The sequence below is a fragment of the Alexandromys fortis genome, unplaced genomic scaffold (assembly GCF_014885135.2).
Source record: "Alexandromys fortis isolate MF-2015 unplaced genomic scaffold, M_Fortis_MF-2015_v1.1 scaffold_233, whole genome shotgun sequence".
NCBI lineage: Eukaryota > Metazoa > Chordata > Mammalia > Rodentia > Cricetidae > Alexandromys > Alexandromys fortis.
The window spans coordinates 1,998,611-2,018,496 of record NW_026068146.1 but is presented as its reverse complement, the minus strand read 5'-3'; the positions used below and the strand labels follow the sequence as shown (position 1 = coordinate 2,018,496).

Here is a 19,886-nt window from a genome sequence, read left to right as displayed (position 1 = left end):
TCCATGTGTGAGGGTGTATGTGTACACATGTGTATTAACAGATGTTGGAGGTCAACATCTAGCTCTTCAATTGCTTTCCACCTTATTATTTTGGCTAGACTAGCTAGCATCAAACCCAGAGATCTGGACTCTGCCTACTGCTAGGACTACAGACAGTTAATGCTGGGTCTACTTCTTTATATGGGTGCTGAGCATCTGATATAAATTGTCATACTTTCATAGCAAGCACTTTACTGAAAGAGTCATCTCCCAGCCCAGGACTCACATTTTTGCTAATTTCTTTAATGTCTGGTTTAGAAGAAGACAGCTAGAGTCCTTTATCTTTAGTATACAACTTGCTTCACTATCATGTACTCTCTGGATAATGCTACTGCATTTACACACACACACACGATGTGGGAGGTCCTTCTGTTTATGTGTTGCTTTTATTGGTTAATGAATATAGCCAGGAAGAGATATAGAAAGAATAGGCAGAGTCAGGGAGATGAGCCATGGAGCTGTTGAAGGAGACAGATACCCTGGACCCTTACCAGTAAGCCACAGCCTTATGCCGATACACAGAGTAATAGAAATGGGTAAATTTATGATGTAAGAGGTAGCTAGAAATATACATGAACCATTAGCCAAACAGTGTTAATTAATATAGTATCTGTGTGATTATTCGTGTCTGAGCAGTTGGGAAATTAATGAAGTGTCCATTCACACACACACACACACACACACACACACACACACACACACACACCACACACCCTTGTGGTTTTTAGGGATTTCTGAGTCATATGATTGGATGGTGGTCCTGCTTATCTGGACAAGCTATAATTCGTAGGACAATGTTAGATCTGACATGCTTACAGCTGCTGCTAGAGGAATAGGCCAGGAGGAAACTGGCCTTAGAGAAGGAAGATCCCAAGCAATCCAGTTATGAAAAACATGTGCACATGTGTAATATGAATGTATGCATGGGTGCATGTGTGTATGGAAGCTGGAGGCTGACGTTGGTGTCTTCCTTGATGGCTCCCCACTTTATTTATTGAAGCAGGATCTCTTACTGAACACAGGGTGCTCTAATTCCAGTGCTCTAATTCTAGCTAGTCAGCTTGTGGAGTTCAACATTTTTAACCTGGAGACTTGGTCATGTTTAAATTGGGGGAGTGGTAGAACCTTTCAAAATAAACAAACACAAAACAAAAAGACAGGTTCTTTCAACCTTAGCCCAGCAATCTTGTCTCAGCCCAAGTGCTAGGATTACAGGCATGAACCAATACACACCACCCCTGTTTTTTACTTACTCTAGGCAGATAGAATTATTATTGGATTAATCCTTGTAACAATAACATAGCTGGGTTAATTATTCTGCAATTGCCTTTTCACTTTGTTGGAAGCAGAAGTAAAGTTTGTTGATATAAAGGGACTTGATTAAGCAGACAAACTGTTCTCAACATTAAAATGCTGATATATGGAGATTTAAGAATTCTTGTGCTAGGCTTGGTAGCTGGCCTTTTTGAAGAAGCTGCACCCACACCCCTAAGGACAAATGTTGAGAGCCCATGCTATCCTATGAAAAGCACAATTTAACCTGTTTCACCAGAAAGGTAACCAACACAATTTTGAACTTCTTCCACTAGGCTGAGAATGTCTGAAGACTTCAAAGAACAAAGTCCTAAGTGTTGGTGAGAGCCAGGCACTGTGACACATCCATGTTCTCAACACTTGAAAGGCAGACCGAAAGATGTATGCTGTATCCTCCAAATACTTCTTCTAATATGATTGTCTCATTAAATTAATACCTACCATAGGGTTCTTAAGTTATAGTCTGCATGCCAAAGCTGACTAGCTGCCAATTTTGTAAAGTTTTACTGGAACATAGCCACATCTATTTGTTTATACATTGTTAAATATGGTTATTTCTACACTAAAAAGGCACAGAGAAACCTTTGTGCAAAGATCATGGGTTCTACAAAACAGAAAATATTTACTACTCGACCCTTTATAGAAAGCTTGCTGTTTTAATATAGATATAACATCTATGAGAATCGGAAGATACATCAGAGGCTTTCCTGGCAGCTTGTTCATTTTATAGTCGAGTAAAATGAGACTCATGAAATTGAAAAAGCAGAACATGGAGTGCACACCGGATTCTCTGTGCTGTCTCCTAGCACACTCATCAGACAAGGAACACTCTGCCTACAGCAAGAGTCCTGCCGCGTCTCTTAAAAGTCACATATGGTCTTGGCACAGAAATTGTTTTTGCAGCACCTGGGTAACCAGGCTGTGGCGGTCCCAGGAGGGTAGCAGTGCCCTCAGCATCAGCTCTAGCCAACCCCTGAGGAGTTAGATCTGAGAAAGAGCCACTTTCAAGGCCCTGCCTCATTAGTTCCTGCTGCCACCAATCTAAGCTAGAGAAAATTGATCCTTCCCCCATGCCTGCTGCACCAAGGCCAGCCTTGGGTAAAGGTTTTATTCAGGGAGGATTTGCTAATTAAGTCATCACTGTAGAATGAAACCCCAGAGCTTCAGCCAGTACGAGTCTAGGTTACTTTGGCCTAGCGAAATTTGTGCAATTGCATTAAAAGACGGTTCTTTTAGGGACAACTGTCAAGTGTTTTAAAAACTTGGAACTAAGATATGGAAAATATATTGTATTTATCATCTATCCCCTGACACAATCATTCTTGCTACTTTGATTCTAATGGCAGGAGTTTTTTTATGCTCTGACTTGTTTATACTTATTGAAAAGTCTTTAAATCCTAAGTGAAACAGTTTCACAAAGCAAATGAACCCACTATGTTGGCTTAGTTTCCACCTAAAACACTACATAAAAAAGCACGAAGTCGCTGCCTTACTTCCAGCCTCTGCAGTGGAATCCAGAGCCTTAAGCACGCTAGTGAAGGTTCTACTGAAAAGCTACATCTCCAGGTTCTGTGGCATCCTCTTGAATGACAACATCACACAAATAATATTTTACTTATAGTCATTTTTCCTATTGCACGAAAAATGACATGAATGCTTTCCCATGTAGATGTTCCTCTATTTTTGAGTATTTCTAGGATATAAACAGGTCTTTTTCAAACAAACAAACTCAGACTCTAGCCAACTTCATTTGGAACATCACATAGGGATTCATTTAAGAAAGTTTTTTTCCTTGTTTTTTTGTGACATGGTTTCTCTATGTAGTCCTCGCTGTCCTATAATCTGCTCTGTAGACCAGGCTGGCCTAGAACCCCCAGAGATCGGCCTACCTCTGCCTCTCGAGTGCTGGGATTAAAGGTGTGTGGTATCAACGCCACACAGAAAGTCGTATCTCAGACATTCCAGTTTCAATTTCCTTAGGTCTCTACATCTTCTAATATATTTATGCTTAGCCTATGGAATAATTCTTTAATAACAAGAGTTCACATTGGTCTCAACTATAGCCAGGATGACATTGCCAAAAAGTCATTAGTAGTCTCTAAAAGGAAAGCTCTTTAATAAAAGAAAAAATGTACAAAAGCTAACTGTTTTATTAAAGGTATCTATTATCATATTGGGCACCTGGAACATTGATCTTTATGCATCACTCAGAAACAAAAACATCAAATTACTATTATTGAGATACAAAACCTGTTTAACATCCAGCCCATAGTAATCAACAAGAAATAGTCATGCAAAATTAGCACAAACTTACAAATGCAAATCTCTTATCTTAATGAAGTATACTACTCTAGTTAAAAATTAAGGCACTCTATTCCTTATAATTCAGACTACCTAATTTGTCTAAAATTGTAAATACATTTAAAAATGGTTCTGAGCTGCACAGCGTGGCACAAACCTTTAACTCAGCACGTGGGTGGCAGAGGCAGGCAGGTCTGTGAGTCTGAGGCCAGCCTGGGTGTGACACCAGTCCTAGCAACCAATTCTTTCTTTTATATGGATAGTGGCGTAGGAAATATATCTACTAATATACCTATCTTAAGATAAAAGTTTTATTTTTGATTATTGCCAGTCAAGGAATGACTGACTTACACTAGGCTGTATATAACTAAAGTATGCAGTTTGGCAAATTTGAATATGTATATATCTATAAAGCCATCACTTCTAGAAGTTTCTATGTGCGTTTTTGTTTTTGAGGGAAAGATCTCACATAGCCCAGGCTGCGTTAACAGCCAGTGTGTACCCCAGGATAACCTTGACTTCATGATCCTGTGCTCCCACCTCCCCTGTATGGAGATTACAGGTGTTTCTTAGATCTGCGGGCTTCCCACTAAGTGAGTGTTCTTCGTACTAAGCAAGGTCCTTCCCAGGGCAGCTTGCCACTCAGACCTCAACGTCTGTAATCACTTGACCTGGATCTGTAATCACTCGCCCGCTAATGATTTGGGTAAAACTGCTATACCCAGGGGGCTTTATCACAAACGGACCTTAACTTGACAACAGAGGTCACTTTCTAGGACACCTTCTGAGCTACAGAACCACTGGGCAAACAACAGCAGCTTTAAGCATTCTGGGGAGCACTGGTCTTCTGGGAAGGTAAACAAGCCCATCAAATATGGATGCATAATTATAGACTCCGTGCATTTCCCAATGACTGGTCGTTATTCAAACAGCAGCATTTTACAACACAGAAAAGAGGAATTAATTCGATTACTTAGATTCAGGCCTTTGGAATATTTACAGCAATTCAGGTTCCTTTTGCATGCTATACATTTTGAAGGCTTTTCTTCTGATTTAGAAAAGAACACAGGTGATTTTCTTCTTTTAAAAACTAATATTTACTATTATTACACGTGTGCATGATGGATGTGTGTGTGCACACGTGCGAGCGCATGTGCCACAGTGCCGACAGTGGAAGTCAGGGAGCAACTTTGTGGAGTTGGTTCTTTCCTATCTACATGGGCTTCAGGAATTGAACTGAGGCCACCAGGCTTGCATGGCAAGGGCCTTCACCAGCCGAATCATTTCACTGGCTTGATTTATAGTGCACATTTTTGAAAATCTGGTGACAGTGGTTAAAGATGAATTTTAGGTTGTTGGTCAGCTTTAAGAGCATATGGTAAGCACCTCACTCTCAGAACTCCATTCTTGAGACATACACAGTGCTATTGTTCACACACACACACCTTCTTGTCGTTAGTGATAGGATCCTTCTTTGCCTTCTGGTACCCACCCCGAACTGTACCAGAGCTCTGCTCTACTCCTCTTGGCATGTACCTTTGGGTGTTGTTTCTTGGACTTAAAATGCTGTCTTGGTTTGACTTGGCAAATACCAATTGTTCATCTACATCAAATCTTACACAGAGCACTTCTTCAGGTCCCTCCTACTTTTAGTTGCCCTCTCTTTTGGGTCCTTAACACCTTAAATATCTATTTGCTACAAACTCTTTGTTTTCACCCCTATTTCATGTATTCTAAGTTCCTTCCTAAGGGGCCAGTATGTACAGAGCATCTTACCAGCTCCTGGAATACAGAACGCCCTCAGTCACTGTAGAAGAGATGAGTAAGTTCCAATTTCATTTTCTATTGTGGCATATCTGTATTTCCATTTTCAAATCAGTGTCCTGGTCACACCTTCCTGCTTCTCCAGTCCAATTTGGACAGCAGCTCGGACTCACATCTCCTAAGGTTCCATTTGGAACACCTGCTCTGAACTCTTTAACAGCTTCTCATATCCTTTTAAGTAGGACCTAGCTCTTTAGCGAAGCACTTAAATCTCACTGTAACTTACCTTTCTTGGGTTATGCTCTATTAATTTTCTCTATACTAATCGGATAGAAGTGCTTGTGTTCTCTCCTGTGAAACATGTAATTCAGGAGTCACTCAGATTTGGACGGGGTCTATATTCTGAGTTTAGGGCTACCCCTGTTTGGTTAAGAGATATTTTCTCACTCATGTTCTGCTTGATACAGACAGACAAATTCTCCTAGGTCTTCTAGCCAGTTAAGGGTGGGCTGGAAGGGTAACTTGGAAGCTAAGAGCATTGCTTTTCTTCCACAAAAGGGACCGGTTTTGTTCCCAGAACCCACAACGGGCATCACACAATGACCTGAACTGAAGCTCCAAGGGATCTGCCACCCTTTCTGGTAGCTATGGGCACCTGCACCATGTAGCATTCACACACACACACACACACACACACACACACACACACACACACACACACAAAATATATCTTAAAAAAAAAAAAGAGTGTATGCCTTATATCAAATTTTAGGCAGGCCACATGGTGCCAACTTGGGTATGACCCAAAGAAAGAAGACATGAGAAAGGCATTTTCTCCTGCAACTGCAGATTCTCCTTCAGTCCTTGATTTATTCTGACTACTCTCCACTGTCTATAAGTGGCCAGTTTTATATTTTAAATTGATCTGACAGGAGCTATTGCTACCCCATCTAGGTTGGAAATCAGTTTGCTATTCCTTTGGCTCTGACTTTGCTTAACATTGTATTTGCTGCCAGGTGGTAATTTTCTGTTCACTATGCCATCCCATTCTGTAAATAAATAAAAATATTTATTTAGTCATCTTACTATTTATGGACATTTAGTTTGTTTCTACCTATTTTGGTAGTTACAAATGATGTTATTCAGGGCTGGAGAGATGGCTCAGGGGTTAAGAGCACTGGCTGTTCTTTCAGAGGTTCTGAGTTCAGTTCCCAGCAACCACATGGTGGCTCACAATCACCTAGAATGAGATCTGGTACTCTCTTCTGAAATGCAGACATACATGCAGGCAGAAAAATGCATACATAATAAATAAAAAATTAAAAAAATCCTTAAAACCCCAAGTTATATTATTCTATTTGCTATAATAAAAATTAGGTAGTGGTGGCATGCCAGCACTAGGAAGGCAGAGGCAAGCAGATCTCTATGAGTTCCAGGCCAGCCTGGTCTAGAAAGTGAATTCCAAGCCCACCAAGATTACACAGTGAGACCCTATCTCAAAAAACAAAAATTAGAAATACAAAGACATATATGAGAAGATGGTTAGTAAAACAAACCATGATACATGAATAAAACGGAGTATTTTGAGCCAAAAAACATATGGAAGCATTGGTTGATTCTGTGATAGGAACTGTATAGATGGGAATAGGAAGAGAAAGGAGAATTTCATTTATGTGAATATGTAACACCACAAACCCCAGATTTGTTAAAACTTATTAAAAATACCCCACCCCAATATAAGAGATACATCTTTCCAGGATAATAAAATATTTTTATGACTAGCCTAATTTCTACATTATGGCTCTACTAATATTTAGCCTATTAGGACACTTATGATAGAATGAGGACAGACTCCCTATGAAGAGATTTGGAGCTATTTACAGAACAAACATCAAAATAAAAAATACAAAGAAAAGTAAATCAGAAAATAGTCATTATTGGAACATGAGGAAATATAGGAATAAAATTTTATCAACTGGTGAATAAGTAAACAAATACTAGATTATAGCATTGAGTTTGATGATGTGCCCTCAAAATTTATGTTCACCTGGTGTTTCAGAATAAAAGATTATTTAGAAGTTAGTTCTTTGTTATAACCAGTCAAAATGAAGTCCTGCTATGTCAGAGTAGATGATTACTGAAGTCTATCCAGTAAGAGAGGCCAAGTGACCACAGGAAACAAGAGACACAGACTGGAGTGGCACAAAGCACATGTGGTGCTGCAACCACATCGCATGGTTCATATGCTCAAATACCACAAGCAGACAACCAAAAGCTTACTGTAGCCAGCTGTTCAATTAAAAATATATGCTCTGGAGCTGGAGAAAAATGGCTGGCAATAAGAGCACTGACTGGTTTTCTAGGAACCCAGGTTTGATTCCCAGCACCCACATGGACACTTACAACATCTGTAACTGCAGTCCAGAGGATCCAACATTGTGCTTTGGCCTCTGCAGACATTACAAGCATGTGGTGCGCAGAAATACATTCCGACAAAATTCATGCACATAAAGCAAAAATAAGCAAGATCTCAAAAAGAAATTAAATTAGAAAACACGTTTTCCCTATTTCCCCCAAGAGATCACTGAACATAAAAATATAATTAATTTTAAATATACAAAATAATGTTATGCTAGAAACTGAGAAACATGAGTCTATTTCCAAACCTATCTTGATTTCCTCGTGTGCTGAATTCCAAAAGTTCCTAGAGTTAAGATCTTCAATCTCCATGGATTTGTTATGAAGGCTTAAGGTTTAAATGTGTAACAGACCCCAGACTAGCTGACTGCAAACACACTGTTGATTTGATCATAACAAACAGCAAAGTTGATCCTTCACAGCAACCTTGTAATGATCTCTAATTTATGGTAGAAATAAAATGGCAAATCCTATCTCATAGCGCAGAAAGTCAAGGCCACAGTTTGTTTCAGAAGTCACTGGGCATTGAGATGCAACAGCAGCACAGGCAGAAAGGAACCCTGTGTAGGGTCCATGCAGGTTCCAGGGCCTTTGTTCTCTAGGTTTTGTCATTGTTCTTCCCTAAAACGAGCAAGCTCCAAGTTTAAACAACTCCTTCATGAAGTGAGGGTCACAGAAGGAACAGTGTTTCGTAAGGAATTCCCCGGAGAAGATCTGCCTGGGAAGTGGGGTATGTCTTTACTGTATACCTGGGGTGGGAGTTCCAGGGTGAGATGCGTGAGGAGAGCCAGGGTAGGAGATTATTTCTAAGGACAGAAACAAGTGGTTATACAGCAGGTAACAGGAGAATTAAAACAGGGAGATGAAGAGGATGGAGAAGGGGGAAGGAAACAATCTTCATCTTCAACACTGACTGAGTAGGGGCAAGGGAATGACCAAAATGCTAATCACATTTCTCTTGTCCCTCTCACCCACAGTTACTGATGCATAAGACCTGACAACTCTCAGGGGGCAGGCAGAGGGCCCATTACTCTGTCCCCTTCAAGGCTGTTTACTATCGCCAGTCTTCATATACTAAGGACTGTCACTCTTGCCCAGAATTCTGATGTCCCTGGATGCACAAAATGGGGTGAGGGTGTACACACTCTGCTCGAGAGAGAATGGGAACTTGACTATCTATATGGGCTAGCACGGACATCAGGCACACAAAGAAAAAAAGAGAAGCTCTAAAGTGAACGCAGTCCTAACACGGAAAACATATCCATCTGTGACTGGACCAGTCTGCAGCCAGCACAGGACAGCAGCAGAAACCACTGGGACATAGGGGAGCTACAACACAGCCCAGCAAACAGTTCTGCCTCAGACCAGTTCCAACCTAAGAGACTCATAAGGAAGCCTCTAATTCTTCAGTGCAGTTGTCGTCTCTTTCTCCTGCTCCTCTTGGATGAGAGAGAGAGAGAGAGAGAGAGAGAGAGAGAGAGAGAGAGAGAGAGAGAGAGAACAACCAACCCTGGCTGTTCTAGAACTCACTCTGTAGACCAGGCTGGCCTTGAACTCAGAGATTCACCTGCCTCTACCTCCTGAGTGCAGGAACTAAAGGTGTGGTGTGCACCACCACTGCCCAGCTTTGTATTCTTCAAACAAACAAGCCCCCAAAACCCACCAGTGAATTTTTCAGGTCAAACTCAGGTTGCTAGATATGACAGAAAGTGCTCATTCACCTCCTACAAAACTAACTTTCTTCATTATTATCTTTTGGTAATGACTTTACTTTTAAAACCTTTTATGGGCCGGGCGGTGGTGGCGCACGCCTTTAATCCCAGCACTCGGGAGGCAGAGGCAGGCGGATCTCTGTGAGTTCGAGGCCAGCCTGATCTACAAGAGCTAGTTCTAGTTCCAGGACAGGAACCAAAAGCTACAGAGAAACCCTGTCTCGAAAAGTCAAAAAACAACAACAACAACAAAAAAACCTTTTATGTTTTTTATTTTTATTCTCACTTACATAATTTTGTTCATACATATTAAAGTTTATTTCGTAATTGGACTTATTTTTGTCCTTGGCTCTTTCCCTCTTTCTCGCATTTTCCCCTCTATTCCCCTTTTATTTCAGCAGATTAATTTTTCCTTGCCTAGCCCTTTATTTAACTTGTAGTTATTACTCTTACCTTTCTTAATTCTCACTTTACAGTTTGCATACTTTTTGCCACTTGTCCCTAACTACTTGTTATCCTTCTACTTTTAAGTGGCTTTGGGTGTTGTTTCTGTTATCGTGATTTGTTTTCTCTTGTGAGCAGTAATGGGGACTTGAGTCTCAAGAAAAGCCTGCTCACTAAAGAGACTCACATCGAACCAGAAGCTTTCCACTCCAGCAGCGGCAAGCTTCCAAAGTTCCCAACACTTCAGAAAATAAACCAAAAGGAATGGTTGAAATGTGACCTCCTCCTTCCCCCAAAAGAAATAAAAGCAAACAAAATCATCTGGGACATGATTAATAGAAAGAGATAAAACCTATGAATCTGGAGTCTCCAAGAGTGTCCTAGTTAAGCTAACTGTAAACCTGAAACAGCCTAGGGTCATCTGAGGAGGGACAAACTTATGGGTATGTCTGTGGGTGATTTTCTCAACTGTGAATTGATGTCATAGGGTCTGACCCACCTAGCCAGCAGCCAGGGGTTCTCCATGGTTTCTGTTTCAAACTCCTGCCCTGATTCCTTCAATGATGGGCTATGTAGGCTGATATAAACTCAGGTGCTTTTGGTCAGTGTTTGATCACAGAAATAGGACAAAAACAACAAAGAAACAGCCACGATACAGAATAAAGGCACAGTGAAATACAGAAAAATTTCTAAATGGGGTAGGGTGGGGTCGGGTAGCTGGACATCCAAGTAGACTTAAGAAGCATTGATGACTATAATCTTAGCATTTGGTCAGGTGTGAAGCAGGAGGATTGCAAGTTTGAGGGTAGCATTAGCTACATAGCAAGATCTTGTCACAAAGTCTATCAAATGCAGGCTAAAAATAATAAATAAATAAATTGTAAATTGAAAAAACAGACCAATATGGGAGAGAGACTTCAGACTTCAATGAAAATGTCCCAGAAATTACCCAAGTGCCAACAAGCAGATGAAACTGTTCTGCCATATTTATTATACATATACCAGGAAAATTCCAGCCAGATCATATTGAGATACCATCATGCTCTCACCAGAATTGCTAAAATTAAAAAGATAAACAGTAACATGCCAGCAAAGAGGTGGAACCATTAGAGTGCCATATACTGGTGAGAGTGAAGCCTGGTACAATCCTTGGAAATGTAGGACCGAAAGCTGAAAATCTTCAGTACCATAATGGTTACAAGATCCTATGTGTTTCTTAGATCCACAGAATGAGATTACAAAGAATTTTATTTATTGAAAAAAATAACCGGGATATAAAAGGACACCAAGATAGAATATAACTGTAGCCAATGACAGTACTGTATCACAAATGAATATTGTAGGCACGGGAATAGGGATGGAATAAAGTGACTCCTGATGACAGACACTGATCATATGCATCGGCTCTCGCAGAGTATGGACAAACAATCCAAAACAACTCTATGATGGTAAAAGTAAGCAATGTATTTCAGAATTCAAGACAAATGGGAAAAATATAAATCAGAAAAGGGCAAAGGTTGGCATGAGTCTTGTGCGCATGCACAGCTTATTATAATGCATATGTCCCGTATTTTCTTGACTAGGGTGGAAGGCAGCAAGCCCAAGTTCTTCTGTTTCCAATGCTTTTGGAACTGGGGCTATTGGTGAACAAGGGCCATCTCCTTGTTAAATGAGCGTTGGGATGCAAACTCCTACAATAGGCCTTTGTAACTGTTGAGTCATCTATCTAACCCTAAAATCTGCAGAATTTTATTGTGTGCTTCTGAGTTTCATGCTTACTAGGACTTCAAATCACACAGACTCTTCATTTCAGAGGGAAAGAGAGTAATTAGTGGTTTTGTAAAACATGGAAACTACAGAATGAAGTAGCAAGTTAATTTAAGGACTCAGGAGGATGACAGCTAACTTTAACACCTGTAATGAAATATAACACAGGACAATCTTAGATGTATCTCAAAGGTGGAAATGATTTAATCTGTAGTTTGCCCATAATGGCCATACATTTTTTTTTTAAAGATTTATTTATTTCTTATGTATACAGTGTTCTGTCTGTCTGTATCCTTGCTGACCAGAAGAGGGCACCAGATCTCATTACAGATGGCTGTGAGCCACCATGTGGTTGCTGGGAATTGAACTCAGGTCCTCTGGAAGAGCAGTCAGTGCTCTTAACCTCTGAGCCATCTCTCCAGCCCATGGCCATACATTTTTACAGCCGTTTTATGTATATGGTTGTTTTGCTTACATGTATGTCTACCACATGTGTGCTGGGTACCCAGGAGGCCAGGAGAGAGCAATGGATCAACCTAAAACTGTAGTTAGAGATGGTTGTGAGCTGCCTTGGGGTGCTGGGAATTGAACCTGTGTCTTCTGATAGAGTAGCTTATGTCCTGAATGGCAGACCCATCTCTCCTGGCCCCTTGACACGTTACATATTATTTTTTATTATTTTTATTTATGTACCTGTGTGAATGTATGCTACATGCCACTGGGTACTTATAGATGCCAGAAGAGGGCACTGGAGTCCTTGGAGCTGGGGTTATTGGTGATTATTCAATGTGGGTGCTAGAAATTGATTGTTAGGGTCCTCTGCAAGAGCAGCACATATTATTGACCGTTTCTCCAATGCCTAGTCACTGATATATTTTGATTGAGTAAAGAAAAAGAGGCATGTATCAGGGCCTGACTTATTGAAGATGTTTGGCTACTCTGCTTCCATCATGTCACAGAATCACAAAACCTGGCCATTTAGTCATTTACTTAACTGAATGATTCTCAAAGTGAGATATGGAGACAGACAGAAAAGCTGTATCACCTAAGGGAAAAATTTCCCACAAATCCTTCTCCTGGCATCCTCCAACGTCTCCCCAGGTGCCCAGAGCATGCCTGTCAGGGTGGTGAAGACACCCACCTACGTTTCCTTGAGATGCACTAGAAGATTTGCATACAACAGCATGGGCCTTTCAGTAACAAGTCTCTATGGGAAAGAGTGGTTTACAAAGATTGTATCTCAAAAGGAGAGAGGTCTCCAGAATAAAATGCCAAGGGAGTTGATTTTTGTTAACATTATTGCTAAATGCCTTATACTTAACAGTGTGATCATTTGAAAATACTCTGCAATGTGAGGTTTAAGGCACAATGAGTCCTAATTAGTGTTTTAATAAGTGTGTTAGCACTGTCTTGTACCATTCTGGAATGTCACTTATGGTAAATTAAGGGACACTTTCCCTCCCTATCTTCCATTAGTATTTTAATGCTAGGAGGTGGGAAAAGGCTGATCCATATTCAATAGGAAAGGAGGGAGAACAATAACAAATTGGCATCTCTTCTGTGAATTGCCCCACAGGCCAAGCATTTTTATGTTCTTAATCATTATTAAATGACTTAACATGACACCCAGAGCCTGGCGAATGATTGCATCCTGACATGAGAACGAATTACAAATGAAATGAAAGATCAAGCTGTATTAGAGAACTGCCTCTGGGAAATGAAAATCTTTAATTCTCTTTTATTATTGACATTTATTTGGCTGCCATGAATAACAACACAGCAAAGAGATTCAGCTACGCTTGTGCATTGAATAGCTTATCCCAGGGCTCAGAACTGCATTAACATTTATCATGTTTGCTTTTGTAGCTGACACCACTGAACAGATTCTCTATCCATCTTGAATTTATCATGCATCGCAATATACTGCATCCTCTAAGTTTATTTTCATATGGCAGGAACAGCAAGATTAGCTAGTGACTTGTCTCAAATAAATTCCTGATTATAAGCATTCTGAGAATGCTTTAATAGATTTAATAAAGGATAAATAAATTAAGTTCAGAAAAAAATCCAGTTACAAGGTAGGGTGGCTAAATTTCAGTCTGGAGAAAATTATGCAAATTGATAGTGAGTAAGACACTTGTATGATACATGTTTCTGGATACAGAAAGACTTAAAAAGAATGTCTCCCCAAAGAGTAACCAATAGCTTCTCATGAATCTGGAGGCAGTATTACATTTCCTATAAGAAGCTTGCATGGTTTAAGACAGGAATGGCCCACATACTATAACAAGAAATGATCTCATCTGTGTTATATAGAGATAGTCTTTCATGGGCTATTTCTTTTCTCTCATGAAAATTAGCAGCATGCCTTTTCCTGCCACAGCAATGAAGGTGGCACACTACCTAGGGCTTGCTTACAAGATCCTCCTTGAATGGACTGCCTCCTTACTTTAAATCCCTCCTAGAGCTCAAGCTTTAGTAATGATATTTATCTATTCGGGAAAGTCACTTACCATGGTTTGAATGTGTTTGAAACAAACATTTCTTTTTTTTTTTTTTTTAGTTTTTCAATAGTTTTCAGCATCAAAAATTTCATATGTATGCATAAATAGGCAAATTGGCACCATAATTCCCCCTGTATCCATGCCCAACTCAAACAATGACTCCTGACCATGGATTTCACGTAACTGTTCCATCCACAGACTTCTTCTGAAGCAAATCTCAAGTTTGTCTTTTACTTCTCGTGTGACTCCCTTTACCCAAGTTGGTCAATAATTTCATCACTGACCCTTTTCAGGTGTTATATATTTACTTTGTTAAAAAGTTACTTTAGGGGCTGGAGAGATCACTCAGCAGTTAAGAGCACTGACCACTCTTCCAGAGGACCCAGGTAGAAGTCCCAGTACCTGGATGGCAGCTAGGACCCAGGTAGAAGTCCCAGTACCCGGATGGCAGCTAACAACTGTCTGTAACTCCAAGATCTAACACCCTCATACAGACATACACACCGGCATAACACCAGTGCACATAGAAGTAAACAAAGTATTTCGAAAAAGTTACTTTTGTAGATGTGATGGTACACACTTGCAATCTCAGTACTTGGAAGGCTAAGGTAAGAGAATGCTTCAAGTTTGAGCCCAGCTTAGGTACACAGAGCCTGGGCTAGAGAATGAGAACCTTTATCAAAAATTAATAAAAAAAATTATGTCATTTTCAGTAGAATACTTTTCTTAAAGCATTGTTGATTTTTTACAAGTCAATATTATCCACAAATGAGAAGTATAAGTATACTTTGTATTTAGATTATTCGACATTTTATGTATTTTAATTTTGTTTTGCAGATCTTTAAAGATTATGTTATATTCAGTGTTCTGCTGAGTATTGAAAAAACAATTCGGTAATAATCATATTACTGTTTATAAAAATCATTAACTAACTGCTTGGATTTAAGGTGAAACCATCTGGACACAAAAGACTTAAATTTGGCTTAAAGAGAAGCTAAAATATAATATGAAGTAGCCTCATATTTAAAATATTAGTTATTTTAACCAATAATATTTGTTCAGTAGATGAAATTCCTATTATGTCTATGATGCTATAAAAACACATATGAGATTTTTCTTCTTGAAAGAAAATCATCAGGAACTCTGCTCTTTGGGAAACTGGATTATAAATTCAAGTCAGTCTCAGCTACACAGGAATTGAAGGCTAGCGTAGGGTATTTAGTGAGACATTCTCTTGAGAGGAGAGGTTATATGAAATAAAATGGCTGGGGCTATAACTCAATGGGAGAGCACTTGTTTACCATGCATAAGGCCCTAGATAAGATTCTCGACATTGGGTGAATCTCTGTGAGGTGGAGGCCAGCATGGTGTACATAGTGAGTTCCAGGCAGCCAGGAAGACACAGAGAGAAAAAAAAGAATCAGCAATGACAGAAAAAAAAAAATCAGAAGAAGAAACATTTCTGGATTTTACTTGCTCATAATCTAATACATATATTTTATTCTGATGCAAATGTTTATATGAAAAACATTATTTTTTGAAAAGAAAGATAGTTCCAGGCTAAGAAAATTCCCCCAAAGATCAAAAGTATACAAACTTTATCAATTGACTTTTCATAAATTATAATCCTGTCCATCATGTCCACAGGGGTAGAAGAGAGGAATACCAATGTCAAATTGTAGAAAGCACACGACAGAAGGAGTATGGGAGTTTGTCGTGATAATTTCATTAACACTGCATTCATCAAATAGCTCCCGCAGTACCTGTAGCCACTATGGTGTCATCTCTCCCTTGCGTGAAGATCACGGTCCTCTTCCTCTTCGCGTTCACCTTTGGAAGCGCCTGTGTCCTTTTGGCTATTTCTTTAATGTCTTTAGTCTGTTAATAAGAGGAAAAAAATTCATAATCAGTAGATTAAGGGAAAATTTTTATTAACAAGTTAACACTTTTGCGTCTGATGGGACCTGAGTATCTGCTAGGGAACATTTGAAAATAAATTTTTAACCATATAGAAAATAGCACATGGGCTCCTGGGAGCCTATCATGAGCCTGGCCAAACTTTACATTCATGATATATTTCATCTTCACCTTCAATACCTGCCATGCATTTTATTTCAAAGCAAACCTCTGGTACTTTATCATTTAATCTATAAATGTGTAAATATGCTATCTCTGAAAGATAATGACTAACCCACCACATACATAGTCATAATATACTTTAAAACATTTTGCTTGACTTATGAAAGGACCCAAGTTGAGTTCCCATTACAAAGACAAACCCAAACTGTCTTAAACCTCCTGCTACTCAGCAGACTGCTCTTGGGTGCGAATGTTGCTAGTTGGTTAGAGTGACTGCCTAGCCAGCACAAAGCCCCAGAAGTCCCCACCACCAGAAAAAAAAGAAGTCCTTATAACCAGCAAATAAATTTCAAATTAAAGAGAGTTTTAAAGAATTAATCATCATTTTTGAGGCAGTTTCCCTGGGTAGCCCAGGCTGGTCTGAAGCTTATGATTCTCCTGTATCTACCTCCACAGGCTGGGTTACAAATGTGAGCCACTGTGCTCATGTGAAGGGCCTTTTCCTTTTTCTAACAGACGTTTACAGAATATGATTATGCTGACTTGGGAAATAATTAAATTGAAATAATGCCAATTTTCAAAGATCCGATTGAGAAAAAGAAATGCTAATGTCACTCAACTCTAAAGACTTCATTTTGCATAGGAAAGGGCATTTAGAAAAAGATCACAGAACTAAAGGAGAAAACCAATTTGCTTTACATTCTCCATGACTCTCTGTCGGAAATCTGCACTTCCTCGTCCTTTCTAACACTGAATGCTCCCCTTCTGGGTTCTCTTCTAAATGCTCATCTATACCCAGTGCACGCTGGTTTACAGATACACAAAATTACACTCATCACTGGCTAAGATCTGCATATGAGGGAAAAACGCTCTTTTTTCCTTTCTAGATCGGATGACTTTGCTCAATTTTATGCATTCTAAGTCTTTCCATGTTTTTCCTTCAAACTCTAAGATTTTATTTTCATTTAGAGTTGAAAAATATTTTAGATATATACCAGACTTTAATATCCATTAGTCTGTTCCTAGGTGTGAAGCCTGGTTCCACTTCCTTGCAAATCAACATGGAGGTGCAAATACCTCTGTGTTAAGGTATGGAGTTTTTTGAGTATATGCTTAGGAGTGGAATAGTTGGGTCATATGGTAGTTCTATTTTTTGTCTTTGAATAATAGTTTATTCCCTTATAATTTTTATTCTTTTTATTGAGCTATAAATTTCTATCTGCTCCAGTCCCTCCAAACCGGCATCATAATGTGCGCACTCCCTCTACCAGCAGCGAGTGAAGGCTCTTGCTCTCCGCCCTTGCCAAAACAGCCATTCTGGAGGAGGTGGACCTTAAAAAATAATTATTGGCTATTTGTATTTATTTTGTTGAAAACTATCTATGTATTTTCTGTATTTTCATCTAGAAATGTCCATTTTCACAAGTCTTTGATCTATTTTGAATTGATACAAGTCCAGTGAGAAAGATATAACCTAATTTCAGTCTTCTGTAGGTGAATATCTACTTTTCCCAGTACCCTTTGTTGAACAGTACATTTTTCTTTTTCTGTAGTGGCTAAGTGCATAAGATCCCCAGGAGAAGCTCCACAGCTCAGAGCTGCTCTTCCAACAGTGCAGAGGTTCACTGAGCAGTAGAGTCTGGGACTGGGCAGGTGTCTGCTTCAGAGGTTACATTAATCTAGCTTCATGGTGCTTTTATGAGTTTATTACAACAAAGTATTTTTTGTATTTAAAAAAGAAAGAAAAGGCAGTTAAATTTGCAAGGTAGTACAGGCCTATGATCCTAGGATAAGGAAGGCAGAGGCAGGAGTACTGGTGTGGTCAAAGCTATCCTGTTCTGGGGCTGGAGAGATGGCTCAGTGGTTAAGAGCACTGACTGCTCTTCTGAAGGTCCTGAGTTCAATTCCCAGCAACCCACGTGGTGGCTCACAACCATCTGTAATGAGACCTGGCGCCCTCTTCTGGCCTTCAGGCATACATGGAGGCTGAACACTGTGTACATAATAAATAAATAAATCTTAAAAAAAAAAGAATTGAATGAGTGTTCGAGGTTGTTGTTACTCCTGGCATCATAAACCAAACAGTAATCTAAAATAATATCAGATAAGATTATCTAAAATATTTTTGACATTTATTCCTTTATGTATGCATATTCCGCATACCTTGGGTAGAGGTCAGAGAACAATTTGGCAGAATTAAGATCTTTGCTTTTACTATGTGGATCCTGAGAGTTAAGCTGAGCTCATCAGGCTTCTAGGCAAGCACTCATTGTAACCTGTTGAGACATGTTACTGGCCCTAGGCNTAAAAAAAAAAAGCTACCCTGTTCTACACAGTGAGTTCTAGTGCAGCCAGGGCTACACAAACAAAACAAAACAAAAACAAAAACCCAAGACAAAGAAAAGAGTTAAAAAATTACAAGCTAGCCAGGTGATGGTGGTGCACGCCTTTAATCCCAGCACCCGGGAGGTAGAGACAGGCGGATCTTTGTGATTTCGAGGCCAGCCCGGTCTACAAGAACTCGTTCCAGGATACTTAAGATTGTTACACAGAGAAACCCCGTCTCAAAAAGCAAACAAAACAACAATAAAAACAAAAAGGAATTTATTCATTTTCATTTTATGTACATTGGTGTTTTGCCTGCATGTGTGTCTGTGTTAGAATGTCAGATCTTGGAAGTTACAGACAGTTGTGAACTGCTGTTTGGGTGCTGGGAAACGAACCTGAGTCCTCAGGAAGAGCAGTCAGTGCTTTAACCACTGAGTCATCACTCCAGCCCCGAGAATAATAAATTAATAAAAAATCCATGATTTCTTTTTACCAAGTCTTTGGGAAAATACAGCTTACTGTCAGAGTTTATCAATTTAATAAGAGAAACATGTTTCATATTTAATCTCATAAACGTAGTAATTCAAGATTGAAATAAGCTATCAAATACAAGTCAGACACTTTTCTGGATTTATGAAACCTTTATTCTTACTTATCCCTGTCCACCGTTTATGGCAAATCGTTTTATTGCTCACTCAAGGACCACTGTTAGTGTGCACCTAACCCAAGTGTCTCACTGTGTACGTACTGCCTGCTTTCAAGAAACGCTTTTCCTGTAGTGTAAATCCTTTCTCAAAACCTCAATTTTTAACTTCACAACACTACAGATTGTAAATCCACAGTACCTCCTCTTCATCTCCTTAGGCCCTTTGCTCCTCACACTTAAGATCATGCATCTTAACTGAAAGATGCCATTACAAAGAGCTTTAGAATATAGTGAACCTATACTTATTGATATCCTTGAAAAGGTCCATAAACATCTCTAAGGTTCCATTTACTGACAAAACCAAGGAAATACTCAACTAAAAGATATTGAGGCGGGGGTGTAACTCAGAACGCATGTTTGGCATTCACAAAGTCCTGAATTCAATCCCCAGCACCAAATCTCCCTTTATGAAACTTACCATAAAAAAATCAATAATTTTATAGTGGAGAGAATTGATAAACATCACCTTAACTTATAATCAACTGATACTGAAATTCATGGTCAAAAGAA

General features: G+C 39.4%; 1 protein-coding gene across 2 annotated transcripts in view; it reads right to left on the bottom strand.

Annotated features, from left to right (window-relative positions):
- Positions 1-19,886, bottom strand: part of Adk (adenosine kinase) — a 393,218-nt gene that overhangs the window by 43,805 nt on the left and 329,527 nt on the right. For both annotated transcript variants that reach the window (XM_050127020.1, XM_050127018.1), the window contains exon 9: positions 16,027-16,141. In XM_050127020.1, the coding sequence (XP_049982977.1) occupies positions 16,027-16,141 (115 nt within the window). The remainder of the gene's footprint in view (positions 1-16,026; positions 16,142-19,886) is intronic.